This window comes from Eublepharis macularius, chromosome 4, assembly GCF_028583425.1.
Source record: "Eublepharis macularius isolate TG4126 chromosome 4, MPM_Emac_v1.0, whole genome shotgun sequence".
In the NCBI taxonomy this organism is placed as follows: Eukaryota; Metazoa; Chordata; class Lepidosauria; order Squamata; family Eublepharidae; genus Eublepharis; species Eublepharis macularius.
In genome coordinates, this window is record NC_072793.1 from 80,515,596 (window position 1) to 80,540,343 (window position 24,748).

Here is a 24,748-nt window from a genome sequence, read left to right on the forward strand (position 1 = left end):
TCTAGCCATCATCCCACCCTTTGCATCGCCATCAGTTCCCCCATGAACCATGGAGACTGCTTGACTCTGCTGCTGGGGGGGGGGGGCTTAAGGCAATTGTGTCAATAGCCCGGGTTATCTCCCTGTTCCAACGAGCTGTCAGGGCCTCAGCAGAATCAGCAGCAGCCAAGGTGGGGAAATCTCCAAGGTATCAGGATCCATCAAGCACTTGGGGTGGACCATTTTAATGGGTCCACTGCCCCCACAGAGGAAAGAGAAAGCAGTAAGTCTAAACTCTATCAGATAATGATATGTCTATGATAAGGAAGTAAACTTTAACACCCCCATGTCTAGGTCGTCTTCCCATCAGTAGAACAGTCCAATGTGCTAAGTGTGTGGGGCTCATAATTACGTGGGGCAGGCCCATGGTTGTCAAGGCAACCATGAAATCCTGAAGAACTCCTAACAGGCTGGCATTGGTATGGATGTTAAAGTCACTCATGATAACCACCAGTCTAGGAGCATCCACCAACACTCTAGAGATCCCCTTGGCCAGCTCTGGAAGAGAAACAGCTGGGCAGTGGGGTGGATGGTACAGCAGCAGAATCCCTACTCTGTCCCAGTCACCCTCCTTCTGGAGCACACACTCAAACATGGCAGACTGTTGGATGAGGGATCTTGATAGATAGAATCACAATAGACCGCTGTGACCCCTGCCTCCCTGTTCCCCAGGCCTAGCCTGTTGCTGTACAGAAAAGCCTGGAGGGCACAGTTGGGTCTGATTTTCACACATATACATCCATTCAGTCAGTCTCTGTAATGCATCTCAGATCAGCCTGCCTGTCCAGATGGCAGTCCCACACCCACAAAAGCCCAGGCTTTATCCCAGAGTCACCAGGAAAGAAGATGATGCAAGCCACGTGCAAACCTGGTTAAGAAAGTGCTGAGTCAGGGGCCTGTTCCAGTTTAAGAGTCACAGACATGAAGGCAGGAGTCCCACTGGTGAGGTCTCAGCAGCCACAGCAGAACAGCTGCATGGCTTGGCTTCTCCTACTAGGCAGGTACTTTCTGGACTTTCTCTCTTAACTAAGATGCCGAGCAAACCTTTCTGGGCTAAACACATTTATCACAAGATTACCACTAATATAGAATCGAGGAACTGGAAGGGACCAGTTCTTCTAACTCCCTTCACAATTCTGGAAATTCACAGCTACCTCCCCCACACTCCCCCAGTGACCACTGCTCAATGCCCAGAGGAAGGCAAGAAATCTTCAGGCTCCCTGGCCAATCTGGCGTGCAGGATTTTGAAAACAGCTAACAAATTTATTTGTTACTGAAAGAATACAAATTAGAATTTCCTGTAGCTGTCATAAGCAGAATAATCCCTGTCTTGGGCTGTAGCTGTTAGAAGACATGTAATGGATCAATACATAGTGCTGACAGAAGGACAGCAAAAGAAATACCATCAGGGCTTTTTTTCAGGGGGAACGGAGTTCCGGCACCTCTTGAAAATACTCAGCAATAGTGCTTGAAAATAGTATGATTTCAAAGAATTTCTTCCTCATTTCCCTCTTGAGAGTTCCGCCACCAATTTTCTCAGAAAAAAACCCCCTGAATACCATGATAATAGGAATATTCACACAATTTACTAGCTTTTAAAGAGTTTGTTAATAAAATTAATTTTATTATAGCTGCAAGAAAAAAAACCCCAAGTGCAGCTATAAATGTTCCAAGATCATGTGTAGTTGGAAGTATGACTGAAATCTCGTATTTAAAACTTCACATCTATCCTGGTCATTGTGGCACAATATTGAACATTTGTTGTCATATCTGTATGCTTCAGATGCTTCCAGATATCAACCTTTAGTGATTAGTGTGTGACATGAGGAAGTGGAATAGGAAAAACTCTGTAGAAGAGGAACTTGCAACCATGTGGCTTTAGTGTGACCATTACAGGGGAAGTAAAGGGTTCAGCCCTAGAACAGCAGTATCATATAATGGCATCACAAAGAGCTGCTGCGTATTGCTGATCAAGGCCAATAGAGGGAGTGCTGTTCTGCTTATGTGTGTTTTATTAATTTTATGCCACCTCTTATCTTCTTAGTGTGTGTGGCAGCAACTGGAACCCCCTGGGACTCATCTGCTCCCCTGTGGATACCACCTTGCCCCCAGTTGCCAATTCAGAGGCAAATCAATGATATGGAAAGGAATTACATCTGTGGCAACATAGCATGTAACTTGGGGCTGGTGAAATTGGGGGTGTTAAAAGTAACAGCACCATCCTAAGCAGAATTATACTCTTCTAAGCCCACTGACTTAACTCGAGTTAGAAAAGTATAATTCTGTTTAGAATTTCACTGTCAAACATTCAAGAACCTTCATAACAAACTCAAAGCAATACAGTCACATAATATATGACACATATTGATTTCAACCCCCGCCCCTAATATTAGCTACCTTGGGCAATGGTTTCGGGGGAGCAGGATGGAAATACTCTAAATAAATAAATAAATAAAATATGGACCAGCACCTGATGGTGTTTCTATTCCCGGAGTGTCAACATGGTACAATAATCCTGCTTACCCAGGTTTTATAATTCTTTTTCTTTGCCATGTCTGGAACTTACCAGAGATATACAGTGCTAGGAACTAGAGTGGATAAAGGAAAAGTAAAGGCAGAATATCTGCATGGCTCCCCTTTCACCCCAAGAACTAGCATCTGTAAGAGAAAAAGATAAAGCTGGCAATGTATCGGTTATGCTTTGCTCCTCCATCTTAGTCAGGACCCAGCATCTCCAACCTGGTTTTGCTCCTCCAAATCAGGGCTCATTTCGAGGGGGAACGCGCAGGAACGCAGTTCCGGCAGTTCCCCAAAGAGGTCACGTCAGGTGGCCCCACCCACCTGACTCTCGGCCATTTTTGGCCCATTTTGGCCTGGATTGGGGCTGAAACAGCCTGGATCGGGCCTCTGATGGGTGGTGGATCACTCTCCTGCTCAGCAGCAGCCCGATCCTGACCGTTTGGGGCCCCTTTTCACCCCTTTTCAGCCACTTTTTGCCATTTAGGGCCCAATTTTGGCCCTGAATGGCCAGGATAGGTGATGTCAGGGGGTGTGGCATATGCAAATCAGTTATGTTAATGAAACACTTCCAGTGATGTCAAGGGGCATGACATATGCTAATGAGTTATGCTAATGAGTCATGCTAATGAGTTCCTCCAGCTCTTTTTCTACGAAATGACCCCTGCTCCAAACTATGCCCTGTTCTACATTCTATGAAAAGGGAAGCTCTGGTGTTTATTTTTATTTCAAATATTCATATCCCATCTTTCCACAATGCCCAAAGTGGCTTAAAAATTTACAGACGCAAATAAAAGCATCATGTTAAAAATGCATCATCACTGCCAGCTGCCAGAGATGTCCATTATTTCAGCAAAAGGTGTGTCAAAAAAATTCTGCCTTACAATTTTTGTGGAGAGAGTAGTTTATCCAGCAGGCTCTTCCAAAGTATGAATGGAGCCAGTGAAAATAAGCATGCACAGACTGTGGCTGAATGGACCTCCTGAACAGAGGGGGACATCAGAAGCGAGGTACCTCATTACCTTCGCTGGCACACACTGAGTGCGATAGAGGCAAGAAACTGAAGCAGTGAGAGGAAACTTAGAGAACACAGATAGGGGAAGGGGAGACGCTGAGAAGTGGTGCTGTTTAGTGGGAGAGAAGGTAGGCACTGTATCAAGGGATGTAAGAATGGATACAGGAGAACAGTAATATGGGAAGGAACCCCTCCTTCAATTTACTTCTGTAACAAGTGGATTCATAATTGCAACCAGTATTCCAGATACTCAGTACTCGTTTTTAGACTTTAGTTAACTAGTGAGTTGAACATGGTATGATAGAGACATTATTGCCCTTGGTTTATAGATATATATTTAATTTGTCCCATTATTTTTTTTGTTCTCTGTTCAATCAATCTGTAATGCTTTGCCATATAAACAGTTTGAAACTACTGGTTTCAGAATTAGGCTTGCCAGCCCCCCAATTCTATGCAGGTTTACTTGGAATTCAACACATCTTAGCAAGTCAAAGGTAGTAATTCTATGGGAATAGAATTGCCTGTTTATCCTTCCTCTGAGGAACTCCTGGCAGCACTCAACAGTTCCTCCATCCATTTTATCCTCACAACCACCCAGTGAATATGCTATGCTAGGGGAGACTAACTGGCCCAGAATCACCCAGTAGGGTTGCCAGCTTCCAGGTAGTGGCTGGATATCTCCCAGAATTACAACTGGTCTCCAGGCCACAGCGATCAGTTCACCTGGAGAAATTGGCTACTCTGGGGGGTGGACCCTATGGAATTATGCCATGCCAAGGTCCTTTCCCTCCCCAAACCCCACTTTCTCCAGGTTTCACCCCCCAGATCTCCAGGAATTTCCCAACTTGGAGCTGGCAACCCTATCACCCAGTGATCTTCATAGTTAATTAGGGATTTTCACTTAGTAGTACATACAGTTCCAGTCTCACATTCTATCCACTATGCCACAGTGGCACAAGGTGCACTGGACTGCACCAGAGATATGTTCAACATTAGGCTATATATCTTGTCAGGAATTTAATGTCCAATGGCCATCAAACTGAGTCCCCAGCTATAGTGTAATTACTTACCCTGTTTCCCATTTAAAGTGTCTGTTAAAATTGCTCCAAACTCACAACTTAACTATCCACAACATTCTTTGGTAGAATAATTACTTTATAAGGAAGAAGGGAAAAATCATTATTTTCAAAATAAACTTAGCATAAAATAGAAAAGTTCCAGCGAATTCTGGAACGTTCTCAGCTATTGCATCTCGTTTGAATCATCATGACAGAGCAAGGAGATAGATACAAAAGTAGAGTAAGGATCCTCAACTATTATATAATCTCATCCTAGAGCTCCCTCTTTAGGATTTTTAGGGAAAGGAACTGATCATGGGACTCCGTTGAGTCATAGCCATCTGATTTAAGTCCCTTCAAGAGGAACAAAGGGGGCCAGCAGAGGGGTTTCAGAGGGCCAATACTACTTGCGAGTCTTTTGTTTTGTGATCTGTTTAATCTGCCAGGAAACAGTTAGAAATATGATCACGAGTCAAGTGTATGATGTAGTTTAGTGATTAGACAGAAATATTCCTCTTAGCTCGCATATACAGTTTTTCTAACACAGAAGCTCTTCAATGTACGTATATAAGCTACCTGCTTCACCCATCTTTAACTGTCCCTTCTCCCTTTCATTACAGATGGCTGTAGAACAAAAAATTAATGCATTTGATCCAAAACAAAATCCCAAAACAAAAGTCATGATACCTTTTATAGGGACCAACTAAAGTAACACAAAGTATGTGTAAGGTTTCAAGTTCTCTAGAACTCTTCATGAAGCCAGCTGTAAAAATGTAAAAGGTGGTATCAGGGAGATTATTCAAGCTGTGATCTTCAGGTCGCTTCTCTACATCCTGTGCAGAATGACAAGCAGATTTGAACAGACAAAGAGGTGCTGGGTGGAGCTGCAATCAGCCTCCACCTTTGGCCTTCTGGGAAGAAGAAGAGAGAATAGCAGATTTCAGTTGAAAACATAATGGGAAAAAAAAGATAATCACATGGGCCTAACTACACAATACATTGACCTTGTGTGATCTCCCCTACTTTTGGTGTCTATCACAAATCCTGTCATCTAGAGATGTGCTCAGAATTCTCTACTCAGAAATTAATTATCAGGTGTACAAGGCTATATTTGGATCAGGACTATGCCATGCAGGGAGAGAAGCCATAAGCCCCATGCCATTTTTTTCATCTGTAATGGTTCCAGGAAGGTTCTGTTTGCCCCACTGGGGAAACTCATATGTAGTCAATGTCTATAAATATCAGGGGTGAATTTCAGCAGGAACGCGGTGGAACGGAGTTCAGGCACTTCTTGAAAATGGTCACATGGCCAGTGGCCCTACCCCCTGATCTCCAGACAGAGGGGAGTTTAGATTGTCCTCCGCGCAGTGGCACGGAGGGCAATCTAAACTCCCCTGTCTGGAGATCAGGGGGCGGAGCCACCGGCCATGTGACCATTTTTGCGGAGGGCAATTTAAACTTTTTTTTAAAAAACCCTTGTTCCAGCTGACCCAAAGTGACATCATTGTGCGGTCCTGAGTTCTATCACTGAGTTCCACCACCTCTTTTCCCAGAAAAAAAAGCCCTGATAAATATAGAATATTAATACATGTAAGCTTCCTCAATGGGGCAAACAGCAGCTCCTTGGGGCCATTTCAAGTCAGAAAATGGTGCAAATGGGGAAGCTTAAGCCCCCTCTCCCATAGTCCTACTCTACACTGGGCTCCCACATGGCTGGAAATTCAGTTTTGAACACAAAACTCTCATCAGCACACATGTGGAAGACAGAACTGGTGGCACTGGAGTTGGGGGGAAGGACAGGAGGACAATGTGTAGTGTAGCCAGGCCCAACTTATTCAACTTATATACCACCTCTCCACTATGTCTGATGCTTGAGGCAATTTACAACATATATATAAAATACAAACATCAAAATCCGATAACATAGTAAAACACAACATTAAAACACATCGTAAAATACAAATACTAAAACCTATACATCTAAAAGAACTGTGCCATCCCTAAACCCTTCTCATGCCCATTGTATGACTATAATAAACAAATCATATATGAAATCAAGTTAGTACACATATTTGAATCAGCCTCCAAATGCCAAATGAAACATCTCTGCTTCACAGGCCCTCCGGAATTTCACCAAAACCAAGAGGGAGTGGGTCTCCTCTGTTGATGCATTCCAGAGGGAGCCACAAGCGTAAAAGTCCTCCCTCTGGTCAAAAACAGGTGGCCAACCCTAGAGCCAGGAACCACCAATAGGCCCTGAGTTGCATACTGAGGATCATGCAGGAGTTATACTGGGAGAGGTGTGGGTATCACACAGGTATCAGATCACACAGGTTATTATCACAACCATGTTTTCTTGACCATGCAATTACCTAGACATGTAAAAAGGAGAAATTGACCATAACATTCTGCCACATGTACACATGGCTAATATATATATATACCACTCTCTGACACACCAAGCTACTTTATAGGGACACGTAGAAACATTTATTGTTGTGTTAGGGCTGCAAGCCTGTGTACTAGCCCCTGCTCCTATATAGGGCTCCCATTCTCGTGGTTGGGGCGGGGATCCCTGCTCCCAGCCTCCAGCTCCCCCCCTTACTTGGCCAACAGGAGGGGAAAGGTGCAGGGAACATGCCTGGGAGCTTCAGAGCGTGCTGTTGCACACTCAGCGGGACTTCCCTGTTGTGCTGGTATGACAAGGAAGTGAAAGCCCCCAACACTAGTTTAAGGGCTATTTTTTATAATTCCCCTGCACCCCCATTAGGGTTGCCAGCTCCAAATTTGGAAATTCCTGGAGATCTGGGGAGTGAAAGGACCTTGGCATGGCATAATTCCATAGACTCCACCCTCCAAAGTAGCCATTTTCTCCAGGTGAACTGATCTCTGTGGCCTGGAGACCAGTTGTAATTCCAGGAGATCTCCAGCCACTACCTGGAAGCTGGCAACCCTACTGGGTGATTCATGACCATTCGGTTTGTGCGTTGAATTTCTGCACATGAATGCTTGTGGTTCAGTCATAGAGTTTCAAGACTGCTGTGGTGATACAAGAGTGGCTCCTGATTAAGATTGTGCATCCTGAAACAAGCTGAGTAATAAAGCAGGCAGCTTGTAGAGCAGAGCCAGGGGAGCCCCGGCTGGGGTTTTTCCCTTTTGTTTTCTTGACTCAACCTTCAAAGAAAAAAGAGAGCAGATTTAAGAACGTTAATTCCAAGTCGGCAGCTGTGCCACGTTTACTTGAGAGTCGAGCGAGGGGAGCCCTGTGTTGGGGCTTTTTTCCTCCTGTTTTCTTGATTTTCACCTGGAATACAAAAGAAAAAAAGTGAAAAAGATTTGAAAAGGTCTATTTCAAGTTGGCTGTTGTACCACATTTACCTGGGATCCCGACTTTGGGCTTGAGTTCTTCAAGCAAGAAAACATGGCAGTGAAGGACTCATGATACCTACAGGAACGTTGTTTATTGGAGTATTGATCTTTTGTATATTTGCAGCACGAAGCACTTTAAAGAACTTAAGATATTGGGATAATATTATTAGAAGTGTGTGTATTTATTTGTGGGTGCTTCCGTTAGGTATACTACCTGAAGGCTGGCAATCCTAACCCCCATGCCTCCTGTCCCCTGGTTTGGGCCCCAGGGGTCCTAGGGTTCTATACCTTTAACGCAGTTTGATTTGTAGACATTCACTTGTGATAACGCTTCCCTCCATGCCATGAAAAGATTTATCTACAAATCAAGCTCTGTTAATGACACAGGATCCAGCCTGAATGTTTTTCCTGGTCAGTTTGGCAACTTTATTTTCAACTTTACTAGAAAGATATGTTGACATGGTATAGCTAACCATGCTTAATGAAACAAATTAAATAAAACAATCCTGAATCATGACTAATAATAATGGATCCAATGTGTAAGTAAATAAGTAGTATAGACGCCTACGCAGCAGATGTTCTCAGCAGTCCTTAAGATAATATTTATTTATTTTTGATTTATATTCCACCCTCCTCACATTTCTGGCAGGCTCAGGGCGGATTACAGATACATAGAGGTTAAAATATATAAAACAATTATTATAAATTAGCAACCATAAAAACATCCAGATTTACATAATTTAAAATTTTTAATAGAATTGGAACTATTTTGGTGGAAGTAATACAGATAGGATACAGATTCTATTCTACAGATTTTATTCCATCCATGAAGAGGAGGCCCAGTTTAAACTGTGAAAGTGGTGCCCTTACTTCCTCCAATAAGTAGATGACAGTATTTGAATTAAGCTTTCTCTATCTCCTGCTAGTACATGGACACCCCCATCCCTTTGCATATGTATGTAAAGCCCTACCCACAAGGTTACTGACAAGTCTCCAGATACGTAAAGCAGCACATTATAGGCAAGGAAGAATCAGCAGCACTTGATAGTTATGTAGATCTTCCTATTTTCCTCCTTTAAAGATCTCTTTACTGTGGTATGACTATGCAAGTGCTGGTCAAAGTTGTTTTACTGGGCCTGTAAGGCAGAATTAGGTGAGTTAAAAGGAAAGTGATCACAGGGCCTAGGTGAGTCATGAATAGCTGAGCTAATTGACTTTTAGATAAGTGGGGCCCTTAACAGGGTTTCTGGAGTTAGAATGTCAAGGACTTTCTTGTTTTCTTTACTTCAGGAATCATCTGGAAGAAGCATGATGTCATTAAGAATGAAGGCACATATGAATTCACCAACAAAAAGGAAGTTGTTTTAAGAATCTCCTCCCACCCCAATCCACTGAATTTTAATGCTCAGAAATCTTAACTACGGCCATTTCTGCCTGGGTTATTTGCCCTGGATTCAATGCTGTTGGAAGAGGGTCGCCCCCGCCCTAATTCCTCATAGCATCATGGTACATTTGTGAACCCCTCCCAAGGTTTCCATAGGATTTCTCTGATCTTGTTGAAACCTGCTTTATTCTGAAGTTGTGGGAAAGACTGCAATAAAACCTGGATGACTACTGTGTAGGTGGGAAAGTTCTGATTTTCCTGTCTGCATGGCAGCCATTTCCCCTCTTTTGGGGGCCCTCTTCTGCCACTGAGGGGGTACTCTTTTTTTAAAAAATCAGCAATTAAATATAATTATATCAAAATAATGTCATAACAATATGTATAACAAGTTCTCTGAATTCCCATCTTTCATTTTTAAAAAAATACTCTAGCCTCTTCTGATGGAAAGGGAAGGGCCTATCTCCACATCAGGAGTTAAAGACTTAGTTTTTTCAAAAAATGAAAGATGGGAATTCAGCGATCCTATTTAAGTGCTGATTTTTTTAAAAATGAAAGTGTCCCGGGAGATGGATTCTACTGAGGAACTGGGTCAGAGAAACTGCAGGAGAGGTTTTAGGAAGCCTTGAGCACAGAGCGCCTACCATCAGGTCCCCACCTGAATCTCATTTTCCACTCCCACCTGTTTGTGCATCTTTCCCATGTTTGAGAGCTTTCCCACCACCTGTATTCACAGCTGCCCAAGTTGTCCACATGCCATTTGCCTGATGGTGCTGGGCACTGTGTGCAGCTGAGGGTGCTGCCACTGTAGCTGCCACGAGCACCGCTGCCATGCATCATTTGCATGCTTTCCCCCAGCAATGCCGGGAAGCAAGTTTAGGATGGACTGGGGATAGTGGAGCACTTGTGAGCAAGAGGAGGAAGGGTAGGCAGCAGAACAGGCGCATGAACAGGGGAGTGGTAGCAGTGACCCCCACCAGGACCCCTGGGTCCTGGCAGCTGCCCCACCTCAGGACATGCTGACGACATATCCTGCATGGGAAACTGTCACTGTACTGTATTGGCAGCTGCACTAGCAATGAGGAAACCATAGAAGCCTGTCTCTGGGTGGGATTACTTGCAGGATTTTAAGATTATATTTTCATTCCCACAGCTAGTCAGTTACTCTTGGGTAGTACATTCAGTATATTGAGAAAAAGATACCAGCCACACTTTACTATCAAATCCCTTAGATGGTACCCTAGCAATCACTGGCTCTGATATTTTTCTGAATAGCATCGAAGTAGATAAGTCCTGATATTGTTGCCTACCACGTGATCCTAAAATCAAGATACTGCCCGGATGTTGTCTCCCACGTAATTCCCTAGTAAAAGAAATTACCTTCCTGCTTCATCTTCACAGCAAGGATAGTCTGTTGCCTTGTTTACAGATCCATCCCTCCTTTCTTTACCAATGATGCATGGGAATGCTTGTCTAACCCTTTAAACAAGCAAAAAAATGAACACTCACAGAAAGGCTATCACCTCCCCTAACAGCAATGTCTCTAGTACGTCCAGAAACTTTTCCAGAGGGTTCTTTGTGCACTCTTCTCTCTGATACACAAATACTTTTTTAAGCATCTTGTTAATTTTATTTCCCTGCTCTTGTATCTATAACACATGCCAGATTGACAAGGCTCCCACACTCTGGTTTCTCTTCAGATCACATAAATCTTTCACCCTTTTCTAAAGATGATGACAAAGCTCCCTTTAGGTTTCTAAAAGGGGTGCACGGCTATTCCATTGAAGTAAGGCAGTTTTTCCACAACAAGGCATCTATCAACAATACAGCCTATTATGAGAGGAAATAGCAGTGTATGATAACGTCCAGAAATGTGTGCAAGGGAAAGAAAAAAGTGGCTGGTCCACACTCCTAATGCTAATCTGGCGTGCCTCCGTTATGACACCTGAAACAGTAAAATGGAGCCACCCATGGAAGATTCTTATGGCCACTGGATCAATCAAATTCCCAATAACAGAAGACATGGTAACTTGAGTTCTGTTTAAAGCTCTGAAGCCTGCTACAGTGTCATTGTATGATAGATCACTAGACAACAGGTGGTAGTAAACATGAAGATAAACACTGCATCTGGAACCAGAAAGTGCTTCAGAAAACACAAATATTTTCAATTTGTAAATGTATACATATGTTGCAGGAGAGCCATAATGATACTGACAAGCTCCATCCCACTGGCAGATGCTAGAGTGTTCAGACTGACTAAATCACTCCCAAGTGAAGCAAATCATATTTCTGTAACACCAACAGCTGGAAATATTAAACACATATGTACCAATTCTCTCATTTGCAGCTTTTTTCTACTCTTGTTCTTGATTCTTTTGGTTGCTTCCATCATTCAGTCTTCTGTATAAAAAGTTATATGCTAAGTGTGATGACTTTTGAAGTGCTCATACGTGGAAAAAATATTACTACAATGTAATATTTAGTAACAACTGTTAACACTAACGCAGATAACTCTGAACAAGTAGGCCAGATGTTGCTTGCCTAAATTGTGTTTCAGACAGAATGGACCAGATTCTACCTGGTGGAATGCCAGTTGCTTGTGTGGCTTTTATCATTAATTATTTATTTACTCATTCAATTTTTATACCGTTTCTCTTCAATATAGATCTTGAAGTGGTTCACAACAATTACAGCAGTTAAAACAATATAAATACAATAAAAATAAAATCACATTAAAACAACTGCCTAATACAAATAATTAAAAACCACTCTAGTCCCAATCCCAGCCCATCAAACCCTGTGAATAACATAAAAATTGCAAGTAGATAAAATGCACCACCTGTAGTCTCTGGAGTGTCTTCAAGGGTAGCCCTATGTAGAGCAAGTTGCAGTAGTCTAAACAAGAGGTGACTGTTGCATGGATTAATGTGGCAAGGTTGGATTGACACAGATACGGGGAAATTGTTGGGCCTGGCAAAGATGGACAAATGTTATTCTAGCTACCATGGCCACCTGTTTGTTCACGGAAAGCTTAGAACCAAGCCAAGCCCCCAAACTTTTCATGGAGTCTGCAGGAGAAAGCTGGCCTTTGGGAGTGACAAATTCCCCACAGCCAGTCCTTCCCAGCTACAGGAACTCAGTTTTCAAAGGATTTAACTTCAGCAAGCTACCCCAATCAACAGCTTACTCTGGAAGCCAATTCATATTCTTTCTACCCTAAAACAAATCTGCAGTCTTATACCCTTGAATAAGGCTATGCATGAGCGCAGTTGCCAAAGGGCCTACAGACAGATGCCCTGCCTCTTAAATAGAGGTTTAATGTGCAGAAACGGGCAGATGAAGCTGTTGGCATGAAAGTAACATGACCTGGTAGATACCATTCTTCTATTAACAGGTCAGGTCATGTTTCTCCAGGTAGTTGGCAACTGTATGCCAGAGTGAGAGTCTGCTGCACAATTACTTAAGAGTAAGTCCTACTGAAGTAAAGGAGCCTTATTACTGAGGAAAGATCATTGGTTTGCTGAAGCGTTTAGTTCAGCAAGAAAAAATTATAAAGTGGTTCCCCCGTTATAAGTTGAAGTGAATGACTGGGCAGGAACACCCGGCGGCTGCTCAGGGCCTGCTTGCGCTTCGCGGCCTTTCCTAGCCACCACCACAGTGAGTCAGCAAATCGGGATGACAGCCAGGCCTAGGAACAGAGCTAGCAACGCGACCCGACGAAGCTCCGCCCTCACAACTAGGTCAATAAACACGTGCATGGCCAGGATCTCGGCCTTGTTTGCAGACGACTTTCGAACCGCCGGTTTCCAAACTAGTTCACCCTGGATTGTCTGTATTTCGGAAAACAAGAAAATGCTGAGTAATGCTTACACCACGGTTTTGCAAAGGCCCGTGTTGGCTAGAGCGGCCCTTTCCACGACAGAAATCCCAGCTCTCCCGAGTCCACCACTTTCGAAGGCAGGGGGATGGGAAATGCAGGCCGCCGTTCTAGCTTTAAGTGGCCCCCTCCCCGGAGCCTCGACTCCGCCCCCACTCCCCCCCAGCAGCCCACTTGGGCATTGTTGTTTTTATCCTTATTATCTTCCCTCCTCCCTAGAGAGGGTGGGGGTTTTCCCACTGAAGCCCGTCCTACTGGCGGCGCCGCCGCCGCCTATAAGACGCGGTAGGCGGGCAGCGCTCTGCAGAGGAGTGGGGCAGCTGTGAGCGAAGGAACAGTTGCGGGAAGTGTTGTTGCGGTCAGGTCCGGCCTCGCTCGCCAATTCTTGCTGCGCCACGCCAGCCAGCCAGCGTCTCCGCCATGGCTCCGTTGATGGTGAAGGCCTACCTGCTGGGCAAGGAGGACGCCTCCCGGGAGATCCGCCGCTTCGCTCTCGAGTCGCCTGCCCTCTATCAGCCCATACGGGACAAGGTGGCCGAGCTCTTCCAGGGGCTCCTGCGCAACACTGCCACGGCGGCCGGCGCTTTCCAGATGTATTACAAGGGTGAGCGGCCGGAGAGAAGGAGCGCGTGACTCGCGGGAGAATGGGGTGATTCGTTCCTACGAGTCTCTTGCACATAAATCCAAGAAGGCTTTTTCTCCCCTTAGTCTGTGTCAGGAAAAGCCTCACCTGTTGGATTGCTAAGCGGCAAGCTGCTGTCCAAGACAGTGTAGCAGAGCCCCCCACCCACGGAAGCTCTTTCTTAATTAGCAAGCTGATGGGCTATTAGCAAGCTGATGGGGCCGTTCTCTTTAAAAGCCAGAAGCTCTGTGCAGTTACTGCTGTATAACGGGCAGCAGCTCAGCAGGTGTAGGCCGTCTGGCATAGCTAGGCAGTGAGCAGTTTCATCTGTGGCGTTTCTGGCTGCTGTACACCATTTAACGGCGAGTGGATTTGTCCATTTTTAAAAAGTGGCAAAGCTAACAACAAGACGTCCTGCTGTAATAGTGATTCTCTCTTCTAAGTGCCCTACATTTCAAAAGCTAGTGCTTAATTCCTATATGTTTTTAATCGAATCATTGTGTATATATAATTTCCTTTAAATGTTTTTAGAGTTTTAAATGTTTTAATGTTTGATGATGGTTTCCTTGGGTACCCTGTTTGGGTGGAAAGGTGGCATACTAATGTAATAAAGAAACCAAAGATGTGCTAGGAGATAAGGCTCAAGACTATCTAAAAGTCATATTCCCTGGCCTGGAGTCTTGCTTACTAGTTCTAGACTTGTTGAAATTGACTGTGGAAATTAGCATGAAAAGGTAGTCTGCACAATATTAAGAGGCTGCTTTGTCCCCCAATAATGCACAATGTAGAGGATTGAAGTGTGTTATTAAAAAAAGATATGCTATGCCCTAGTTAGCTTTGGCTCAGATTTAGTCCCAGTACTGAGTATAATCGTCAGTACACAATGAAGAAAGACATGCAGAGGTGAGTCCCCCCCCCCCGTGTTCCTTAGCTAGTTCATGTATTCTTATGTATAATTCAAGGGACCTAATTGATCATGAATATACACTTTGGAGGAACTTGGGTATCCTGCATGAGAGTGACATGTATTGGATATGCAGTAAAGTCTGTTGTGAAGGTGGAAGAGGCCAATCCTTGGTGGCTTTACTAGGATACATCGAGGTGGTGTCTGCATTTTTGATTGGGAAGCATCAACTTGTTCTCATATCTGGTATGGGTGGTGGGATGTTCTTAATTATGTTGACCTGGAATCTTCTGTGTTAGTTTTGGGAGGCAGTCAAAGTTTCCCTGGATAAAGACTAATTTATTGCTCATGATTGGAATTGTGAACTCTTATTGTAAATTAATTTATCAGGGATAATAACTGCCATCTCTTTAATCTGTTAAGTGACCTGAAGTCCTAATGAAAGTTATTCCAGTATGGACAACACAGGAGTGGTTGATACATATTTGTGTGTCTCATGACATGATTTTTAATGAGCCAGATTACAGACTCATTCACATGAGTCATTCAGGTTACAGGTTTGCTTTTCACTTCTTACACCTTGCCGATATTGAAACTATTCTTGTGAAGTTTTGATCACTTCTGGAACAAGTGGGAGATGGGCAAATGTGAAACTTTTCTTTGGTCATGCCTATATAAGCGATCTCTGTAGGGAGTAGATGGAGGAAGACGCTACTTGCTCACAGCATATTTGTACACTTGTATATGGGCAATAGGAATTTAGTATCCCATCAGCAACAAATACTAAGGAGTTGTATGAATACTGTAAGATTTGCATATTTTTCAACAGATGCTTTTTTTAAAAAAAATCACAGTTCTTAATATATGAGTACTCCAAGTACATTGCAGTGTTCTGGTGACCAGCAAAGTGTTATGTCATTTATGGGGCTGACAGCTGTGTGTTATTTCCCTATGAGGGTCTGGTAACATATCTGCTGCTTGCTTTTCCAAATGAAGAACAAGAATGCTAATTGTTGGTAAACTGGTTTTTCACTTAATATGTATTAATATACGTTTCCAGCATCGCCTCAAGATCATAACAGCCTTTTATAGGGTTATTGTACACTGATGATGCCATCCACTTTTTTTAAGGTGCTGTTGAAATGGAGACCCTTTAAATGTTGCTTACCTTCAGAGGAGAAGAAATGAAGGGCTTTTTGAGTAGTAAATTACAGAAAGCCTGTAGTTGTTTGGTATTTTTTTGTAGCTGTTATGTATAATCTTAATAGTTTTATATAATCAACCTCTTAATGCTTTAGTGCAATTTCACAAGAGACCAGCACACACACACACCCAGTAATAACAAGAAAATACTATTGATAGTTGAGAGGACATGCATACCTTCAGTGGTGGGTCATATTTCTTTCATCTGCATATCAACTACCTAGCTACATGCCCTGTAACTTATTTGCATTCACATTTTCATACAGCTGACAGAACTAGGCTGTTTCCTTTAGAAGTCAAACAGTTGAAGTGTATGCAATATACTTTACCACTGGTATGAAGTCAGGTAGACTAGATTGGTTTAAAAAACTTTGTTATAAGCTTGCATGTCACCTTAAAGACTAACAAAAATGTATTTTATGGTCTTTACAATGGCTCCTCAATTTGTAAATTAAAAGATTATCTGCCTTATAAAAATATTATTTCTTCTTTCAGATGAAGATGGAGATATGATTGCTTTTTCCAGTGATGAAGAACTGAAACTGGCTGTACCTTGTGTGAAAGATGGTATTTTTCGCATCTATGTTAAAGGTAATGCTGCTTTTGATCCAGTTTTGTAGCAAGTATTGCATTTCTTTCATCTTCGTATCTGTTATGTTGTAATGCCTTATAGAGGCTCAGGTTTGGCCAAGAAAGATTCTAAAAAGAGTCTTTCTTGGCCAAGAGTCTTTCTTTTATTATGCAGTTGAGAAACAGTTTGCAATGTGCTGTTACTTTATAACAATGACCACTTCCGAGAATGATCACTTGAGGAAAAGGTAAGAAAGTAGAGAACCTTATGAACTCCAAAGGGCTGATTCCTGGTGCTTTATAGGGATGCATGTTGCATTGGCAAAAAGCCGCTATTGTTCTGCCATGTAGTTGTCCATAGTGGTTTCTGCCAATGCAGCTCAAGTTTGTGTGAGGTGCTGAACATCAGCACTTGGAGCACATAAACTTCTCTGCTTTCTCACCTTTCCTTCAAGGGACTTATTTTCAGAATGCTTATCTTATGTGATGGTAGCATGTTGCAAGCTGTTTCAGAATTAAGTAATGCAGGACTGTTTTTCTCTTCTGGCGTAATTCTACTAGCAGGTTAGGTGTTGGCTAGAATGCTGAAACAGGTTTATTTCATCTACTTATAGGCCAAAGACGTCACCAATTGCTCTAGGAAAGGCATAAAGAGCTATGTTTGGGTAGGTGGGAGAATGATGCTAATCAAAAGAAGGCAAAGAGAGCTTTTTCTTTTATGCTGTCCTGAAGTGTTGTTCTCATAGCCCTAATCCCTCACTTTGCACTCGAGAGATTCTAGAACTCCCTCATCATTGTTGGCTGTGTAGTAGAGTAGAAGAGATCTGTAATTGAGGTGGGGTCGGGGAGCTTAATACCTGGCATATAAATTCATAATAGGTGCCTAAGAGATCTTTACTGAGATTAATGTTGCAAATTTTATGGTGGATTAGTAAAATTAGTAATTTTAAGCTTCGCTTGAACATACTGGTTTTTTTGTTTACTGAATGAATTTGGCAATATGGGGTAAGAAGGATGGAGATGCCAGTGTGACATTTTTAACAAGCTAAAATGGAATAGAAGATACATTCCTGTGGACTTAATTACATTAGTTGTGTCTGGTGCAGAGAGATCTCTGATTTCAGTAATATTTCCTGGAAAACAGACCCATAGCTTCACAATGTGTTCATTTAAAAAAGGCATTCCGTTAAACAGAGATTCTTCCTGAGATGTTGAAGAATTATTATTAGTTAGCATGACCTCACTTCCAGCCATTTTGTGGTTGAGTTTGCCCTCTGTGGCAGCCATTTTGTGATTGCACCCACTACCCTGTGTCAGAATTCTAAATGTTCCCGCAGACTTGAAAAATTTGGGCGGGGGGGGGGGGGGCTGCTTTACTCAAAGCTTGTTGAAACCAATGGGCTTAAAACTGGGATGACTCTGCAAGGATTGGACTGTTAATTATGTAGAAGTTTAGGATTTTCTGCGTGTGCATAGTGATTGAAATTTAGCACTCTGTTAGCCCCAGTCCATGGAGGCTTTGCTTAATAACAGATTTTGACTTTAATCAAAAGTGCAAAATAAATCTCAATGATTTTTGAGCCAGGAAGGGTTTATGGTATGATCTTGAGAAGGAAGTTGATATCTTACAGGTATGTCTTAGCACTTAAATGTAAGTTATTGTAACTGTGAAGTGAGAACTAAATCTACAACTTCAGGACCTTTTAATTTATAACATGCCTTAGAAGTGAGACTTAAAGGTACAGTCCAAGAAAAATTTCATTATAATTTCAGATTGGGGGGTGGGGGGGATGGTATTACCATGATTATTGATTTTTGGATAAGACATCACTAGTTCAAGATTCAAATCCGTGTTTGGGGGAGAAGGGATTATGGGGAATACATTTGAGAGTTTGAGGCAGCTGTTTATAAAGATGATGGCACCTCATTTGCACAGAATATAGTCTTCACTCTAATCTAAAGACCCCCTACATTTCAAAATAGTAGAGTCCAGTAGCACCTTTAAGACTAACCAACTTTATTGTAGCATAAGCTTTCGAGAGCCACAGCTCTCTTTGTCAGATGCCAACTACAACTACAGACTAACACGGCTAACTCCACTGGATCTATGACCAAACATTTCAAGCAGATTAAACAAAGCGGTTCAGTTTTATAGCCCCCCCCCCTCGCAAAGTAGGTCCTCTTGGCATGTGTGTACTTCACTCTACTGGGGGTGGGGAGGGGGGTGGCTGTTAAGTGGCATCCTAGCAGAAGAGCTTCAGCCATCAGCATTAAAACAAACCCTGCCTCCATTCATTTCATCTTCCTATTCTTACAGTGATTGACAAAAAAATTTTTTTTTTACCTTTCTGCTGAAATCTGTTTGCTGTCCTTTCTTGTTGTGATCTGTGCCCTTGCTTCCTTTTACAAAGTGGGGAAGATAGGAGGGAAGGAGAACCTCGGCGCTCTCATGATTCTCTATGGTGGACTGTTTCAAGGGGGGAACTGGAGTGGCTGTTTTTCATCCAAATGATGCCAAAATTACAGGGTGCTATTCTGCCTGTCCATTAAAGACTCCTCTCCCCGCCCCCCCAGTTCAAGTGAATGGGACCACAGAGTCAAATTCTACAGGCCCCTGAACAAGGCGCCCCCAGTCATCCTACTTGCAGAGGAAAAAGTGGCCCCAACTATGAAGGAGGGAGGAAGGAGAAAGCAGAACTGCAGCTTTGCCAGGCCCTGTGCCTGGCTTGTGCTAGTTGGACGGTTGCCAACCTCCAGGTGGTAGCTGTAGGACCCCTCGCCTGAATTACCACTGATCTCCACACAACAAAGAACAGTTCCCCTGGAGGAAAAGGCTGCTTTGGAGGATGGTCTTTATGGCATTATACCCTTCTCTCCTAAACTCTGCTCTCAAAATCTCTAGGAATTTCACAGTCTGGAACTGGCAACCTTAGCCAGCTGGGATCTGCCTTCCCTGGGCCACTGCCTGGGAAACTTGGAGAATCAAAGACAAACAAGACTCCTCCTGCTGCTGATAGTAAGCACCCAAACATTTAGAAACTAGATTTTTTTTTCTAGGGAAGGGAGGCGTTTTTCATAATGTCTTAAGAATCCTGGTTTTATGTAACCATTCTGAGATATTTTGGCTTGGGAATTCCAGAATGCATACCTCTAGTGAAACTGACAGTGTCATCCTAAGCAGGATGGTGGGTAGCCTTGTAGGTCTGCAGTAGAACAGCAGGATTTGAGCCCAGAGGCCCCTTAGAGACAGACAAGATTTTCAGGGTATGAACTTTCGAGAGTCAGAGCTCCCTCCTTCAGATATGCGAGCTCTAATTCTTGAAAGCTCATAGCCTGAAGTCTTGTTGATCTCTAAGGGGCCTCTGGACTCAAATCTTGCCAGCCTAAGCAAAGTTACCATTCTTCTAAGCCCTCTGATTTCTTGAAAGTGTGTAATGCTGCTTAGGACTACACTGAAAGTTTCCTTGCTGTATGATGTAGTAGAGCACTTGCTGGATTAGTACCTGCGAGACCCAGGTTCAAATGCCCACTCAACCATGAAGCTCACTGGGTGGCCCTGAGGGAGTCATGTATACCAACCTGAGCTCCCTGGAGGAAGGATGGAATAGAAATGGATGGAGACTCTATAGAAATATGAAACTGAAAGAAAATATTTCTCTTAATTTACAACAATTATTTAGATGTTTGAGAAATTAACATAGGTAGCCTTTCCTTAAAAAAAAAAAAGTTAAAAGCAGTGAAGTCTTGCTCATACCAATAATTTTAGCTGCTGTAAGGGCAAAACCAGTTGCTGGGGAATAATAAAACATGTATTATTTCCTGAATTGTTGCCTTTTCTTTTGTGCTAATCTACTGTTGGTCTTGCAACAACTCTGAGAGATATTTTAATTGAATGTTGGATTTTAACTGTCTTGTTAACAACTTGTAAATTCTGTCCTTCAGAGAGAAAGGAGTTGAAACGTGAGCATCTGCACCGCCAGTCCTGCAGCCAAGAGCGCCCTCCAAATGTGGTGCATCCCAATGTAGTCTGTGATGGCTGTGATGGTCCTGTTGTTGGTGCCAGATTCAAATGCACTGTTTGTCCAGACTATGACCTGTGCAGTACTTGTGAGGGAAAAGGCATCCACAAGGAACACAACATGATCATGTTTCAAAGTCCATTACTCAATCCACTGGAGGTGAGCCATGTGGGGGAGTCATTCTAGAAAGGAGGCTAAAGACCATTTTGCCTAAGAGAGCCTGCAACAGGTTTAAAGCAACATCCAACTAACATGCTCCGTTTATCCTTCTAGTGGCTTCCTAGAGGTCGATGGTTGCGTAAGATGAGACATGGTGTTCCACCGTTTCCATGGATGCAAGGCTGGGGGCACTCCTGCCCTTCTGGTCGTTGTCAAAAATCTGGTCAGAAACAAGCTGGCACCAGTAATACTGTCCCAAATGCTACTCCTGAGCAAGGTAACTTCTGCTTTTTGATAGCTGACTCTGACTTGTATGCCTTGATGGAAATAAATTTTTAGTGTTCCGCCCTTCTAGGCCTGAACTTGGTACTTAGAAATTTTGTTGATTTCAAATGAATTGTTTTAGATAGATGTGCTTAAATTTCCTGTGCCCCAGATATCCATGAACAGCAGGATCCGAGTCCAGTGGCACCTTAAAAGATCAACAGGATTTTCAGAATCTAAGCTTTCAAGAGTAGGAGCTCCCTTCTTCAGACATTCGGCTACCCACCTAAAGATACCCATGTTTATGAAGACAGTCATCTTACTAAACGTGTCTCCTCTTGTGCTTTAATGACTGATGCTTTTTTCAGGAGAAGCGTCTAGCAGTCAGTCTCAGGATCCCAATGTCACCTTCTTGAAGAATGTTGGAGAAAGTGTTGCAGCATTTCTGAGTCCACTTGGTAAGCATTTCCTTTCACTGAGCTAAGCATTAGTTTTCTTTCCTGCAGCTTAAGCGGTAAGTGCTACTTCCATTGATGTCACATTAGCTATATTGGCTCCCTCCTGGCAAGAAAAATGGCTCACCTTTTCAGTTACTTTTGTCTTATCTGTTTCTCCTGAATAATTTAATTTGGATGTCTGGGACTACTGTAGGTGAAGGCTGTCTTTTATCTTGAGGTAGTTTCATTTGTTCGAGTGCACCACAAATCAGGGATAATATTACATAGGCCAAGAGACTTTCTTGGAGTTGTTCATTCTTGGCAAGTCCCTTGCATTAAATTGCTGTATTGCATTAAATTGCTGTATTGTGATAAAAACAAAAAGTACTTGGAAGTTTTCACAGTGTAGAGTATAATCAGCTTGAAGACAGGATACATGTCAGACATTACAGAATAGCTGGTGTGTTTCCCATCTTCAGTGGGAAACAGAGATCTGCAGGAACATAGCTTGCCTCCTGGCTTCTTGACTAGTGTATGGGACATTGGCTATGCCAGCCAGCACAAGAGGTAGAAATGTGCATCCAAACTGTCTACATTCAAAGCCTTTGAGGTGGATAATATGTGGTTACTTATAATTTCATTTGTGATCATCATACTGCTTTTTCTAGGCATTGATGTTGATATTGATGTAGAACATCAGGGACAAAGAAGTAAAGTGGCACCTGTACCTGGTACTGAGAAGAGCAGTGCCACAGCTAGAAGCAGTTCAGGAGATCGGTCAAAATCAGAAACGAGTGGCAAGAGCAAGCCAGCTTCAGAGGCAGAGGATGCTGTTACTGACCAGCTTCAGGAGATGATGGTGGATTCTCCCCCTACGCAGATGGAACAGGATAGTCTTGTGTCACAGGTATGACAATGAAGGTTTGATAGTTTTGAAATGTGCACTTCCACGGCATAAATATGTTGAACTCATGCTGGAACTAAGGCTTTAGGAGTTGTTCTGATGGGCATAAACCTGATTAGCAGTTCAGCTTACTTCCCCCACCAATACAAGTCAGCATACTGAAGATACAACTCTTGCACAGATGAATTTGTTGTGATAGTTGAATGCAAATGCATTAAGAGACATTTGTTTCTTTTGCTGTTAATAGATTCTTAACATTTTAATCCTGTTTAAGAATCCCTGCTTTCTGGGAGAAACAAGCCTTGTTTAAAATATCCCACCTGAATGTCACAACAAATGAGATGAAAACAGAGATCTTCCATCTCAGTATGTTGCATGAGGGGAAAGGGAAGAAGCATGTAAGCAAGCCTGACTCTTAGCTAGGTTCATAGCTCATTTAACTAATTAAGCAAGTTCTTATTTTAAGTACTTAATATGCAAAAAAATTAGATGTTCTTTAATACTGGAAATCTTTTGGTCTCAGTAATGCTAAAAATAATGACTAAACCATCTTAAAATACCGATTCTTACAGTGAAATCCTAAACAAAGTTACTCCAGTCTAAAGCCATTGCTATCAATAGCCTTAGACTGGAGTAATTCTGCTTAGGACTGGACTGTTAGTCTTTCAAGCATGTAGTAAACTGTTTTAAATATTCATGGTAGCATTTAATCGCATTTGAGTTTCTGAATGTGGCACCTGATTGGGGGTGTCAAGCTCTGGTGAGGGCAGAGAATCCTTGATAATACTTTTTGGGAAAACCTGGAAGTGACAGTGGGCAGCTCTAGGAATGAGCTGAAATTCCTAGAGCTACCTGCCATCTCCACCAGTGATGTTGTTATGCTTGTGATGCTGCACCCCCTGTCCCTGCTCCAACTCTCCTGCTCGTTGCCATCTAGTTACCTGCATCTAATACCTGTCATGCTTGCTGGACTGTAATAGCCACTGTACAGCTTTAAATCTTCTACTCTCTCATTTTAACACTGGAGGCTGAAAACAGATTTTTAGCACTGTTAATGAGCATAGTGTAGACAATTTCAGTACTAGTGGCTGTTACTAATACGCTAAGAATTCAATAACAGACTTGCATTATGTATTTGTGATCCAAGGAACCAGCTGAATCCTGTAACAGTTCAGGGGGAGAGGATGACTGGACCCACTTATCTCCAAAGGAAGTAGATCCTTCTACTGGTGAACTGCAGTCGTTACAAATGCCAGAAACAGATGACCCATGCTTCCTGGATCCAGCTCCTGCTAACACAGGCCCAACAGGCTTGAGAGAGGCTGCCCTCTACCCTCATCTTCCCCCAGGTAATGAGAGTTTAGAAGATCAGACAGTTCTCTACCTTCAGAGAAATTCCAAAGCATGAGGAGCTCAGACTTACAGAAAGACTAGCCAGTAACATATCTTAAATTGTGCCTGTTTGGTATGTTCTGAGCATTCTTGTTTGCTCTTTAAATGCAACCTTAGCAATGCATGAAAGGTGAATGAAATTGATAATTAAATGTGTAGAAAATCAGTTTGCCTGTGGAAGAACTACAGCTTGTCTAGTGTCATTCTCATTGTTTTGATCTATTTTATGCCACCTTTCCTTGCAAAACATTGACTTAGATTTTTGTAAAGAGTGTCAGTGAATAGTAAGTAAACTATAATATGAGTAGCTTCACACTAATGATGACAAGTTAATCATTCTGGCTCTAGTATTACGTATTAAGCCTAACTGAGCACTATTAATTCTTGCTGGATACCTCTTTCTTTATAGAAGCAGATCCTCGCTTGATTGAATCCTTGTCACAGATGCTGTCTATGGGATTCTCTGATGAAGGAGGATGGCTTACTCATCTGCTGCATTCCAAGAACTATGATATTGGGGCCGCTCTGGATACTATCCAGTACTCCAAGCAATCACCAGCTCCCTAATAACATCTGTGCAACTCTAATACTGAAAGCAGAGTGAAAAGGCTTCTACGCCGTAGCATACTTTTTATATCTTACCTATTGCCATGATCGGTCCTTTCTCTGCTCATTCTACAAAAAATAAATGTTAATGTTTCACCCTGTTATCTGCTTTATGATAGACTTCATGTAGCTGAGTTACCCTCTACTGCTAAGTATCGTGCTGAATGTATCAATTGCAGTTCCCATGTAAGATGTTTGGCGCTTAACTAGAAGACACAGTATATTCCACATTTATCTAATGCACTGCAATTGTCTCTATACATCAATATATTCTTTCTACTAGCTAAATAAAGCCCTAGCTTTGCAGAAATATCTGGAATCTAAAGAAATATATTAGGTGGTACAGCACATGGTACCTTTCAGAAAAGAGATTGCTGTGGCTGTTGTGGACACTGCTAAGCAACAGAAACAG

General features: G+C 42.6%; 1 protein-coding gene across 2 annotated transcripts; it reads left to right on the forward strand.

Annotated features, from left to right (window-relative positions):
* Positions 1–13,517: 13,517 nt before the first annotated feature.
* SQSTM1 (sequestosome 1) lies at positions 13,518–24,437 on the forward strand. Of its 2 annotated transcripts, XM_054975924.1 has the most exons (9): positions 13,518–13,860; positions 16,481–16,576; positions 19,458–19,571; positions 20,498–20,733; positions 20,848–21,010; positions 21,366–21,455; positions 22,103–22,341; positions 23,486–23,687; positions 24,140–24,437. In XM_054975924.1, exons 1-9 carry the CDS (start codon positions 13,677–13,679, stop codon positions 24,295–24,297), a joined length of 1,482 nt encoding a protein of 493 aa, XP_054831899.1. In that variant the 5' UTR covers positions 13,518–13,676; the 3' UTR covers positions 24,298–24,437. The 2 variants fall into 2 exon arrangements, with proteins under 2 accessions (XP_054831899.1, XP_054831900.1); XM_054975925.1 differs by lacking the exon at positions 19,458–19,571 and having other exon boundaries at positions 13,525–13,860.
* The last annotated feature ends 311 nt before the right edge of the window (positions 24,438–24,748 follow it).

What these genes read in the sequence shown, in the direction of transcription:
- SQSTM1 (XM_054975924.1), top strand. Translation starts at nt 13,677, where the DNA reads ATGGCTCCGTTGATGGTGAAGGCCTACCTGCTGGGCAAGGAGGACGCC. An exon ending in GACTCCTCCTGCTGCTGATA is followed by an intron (nt 19,572 to 20,497) that starts GTAAGCACCCAA and finishes TCTGTCCTTCAG; the next exon opens with AGAGAAAGGAGTTGAAACGT. An exon ending in AAATGCTACTCCTGAGCAAG is followed by an intron (nt 21,011 to 21,365) that starts GTAACTTCTGCT and finishes TGCTTTTTTCAG; the next exon opens with GAGAAGCGTCTAGCAGTCAG.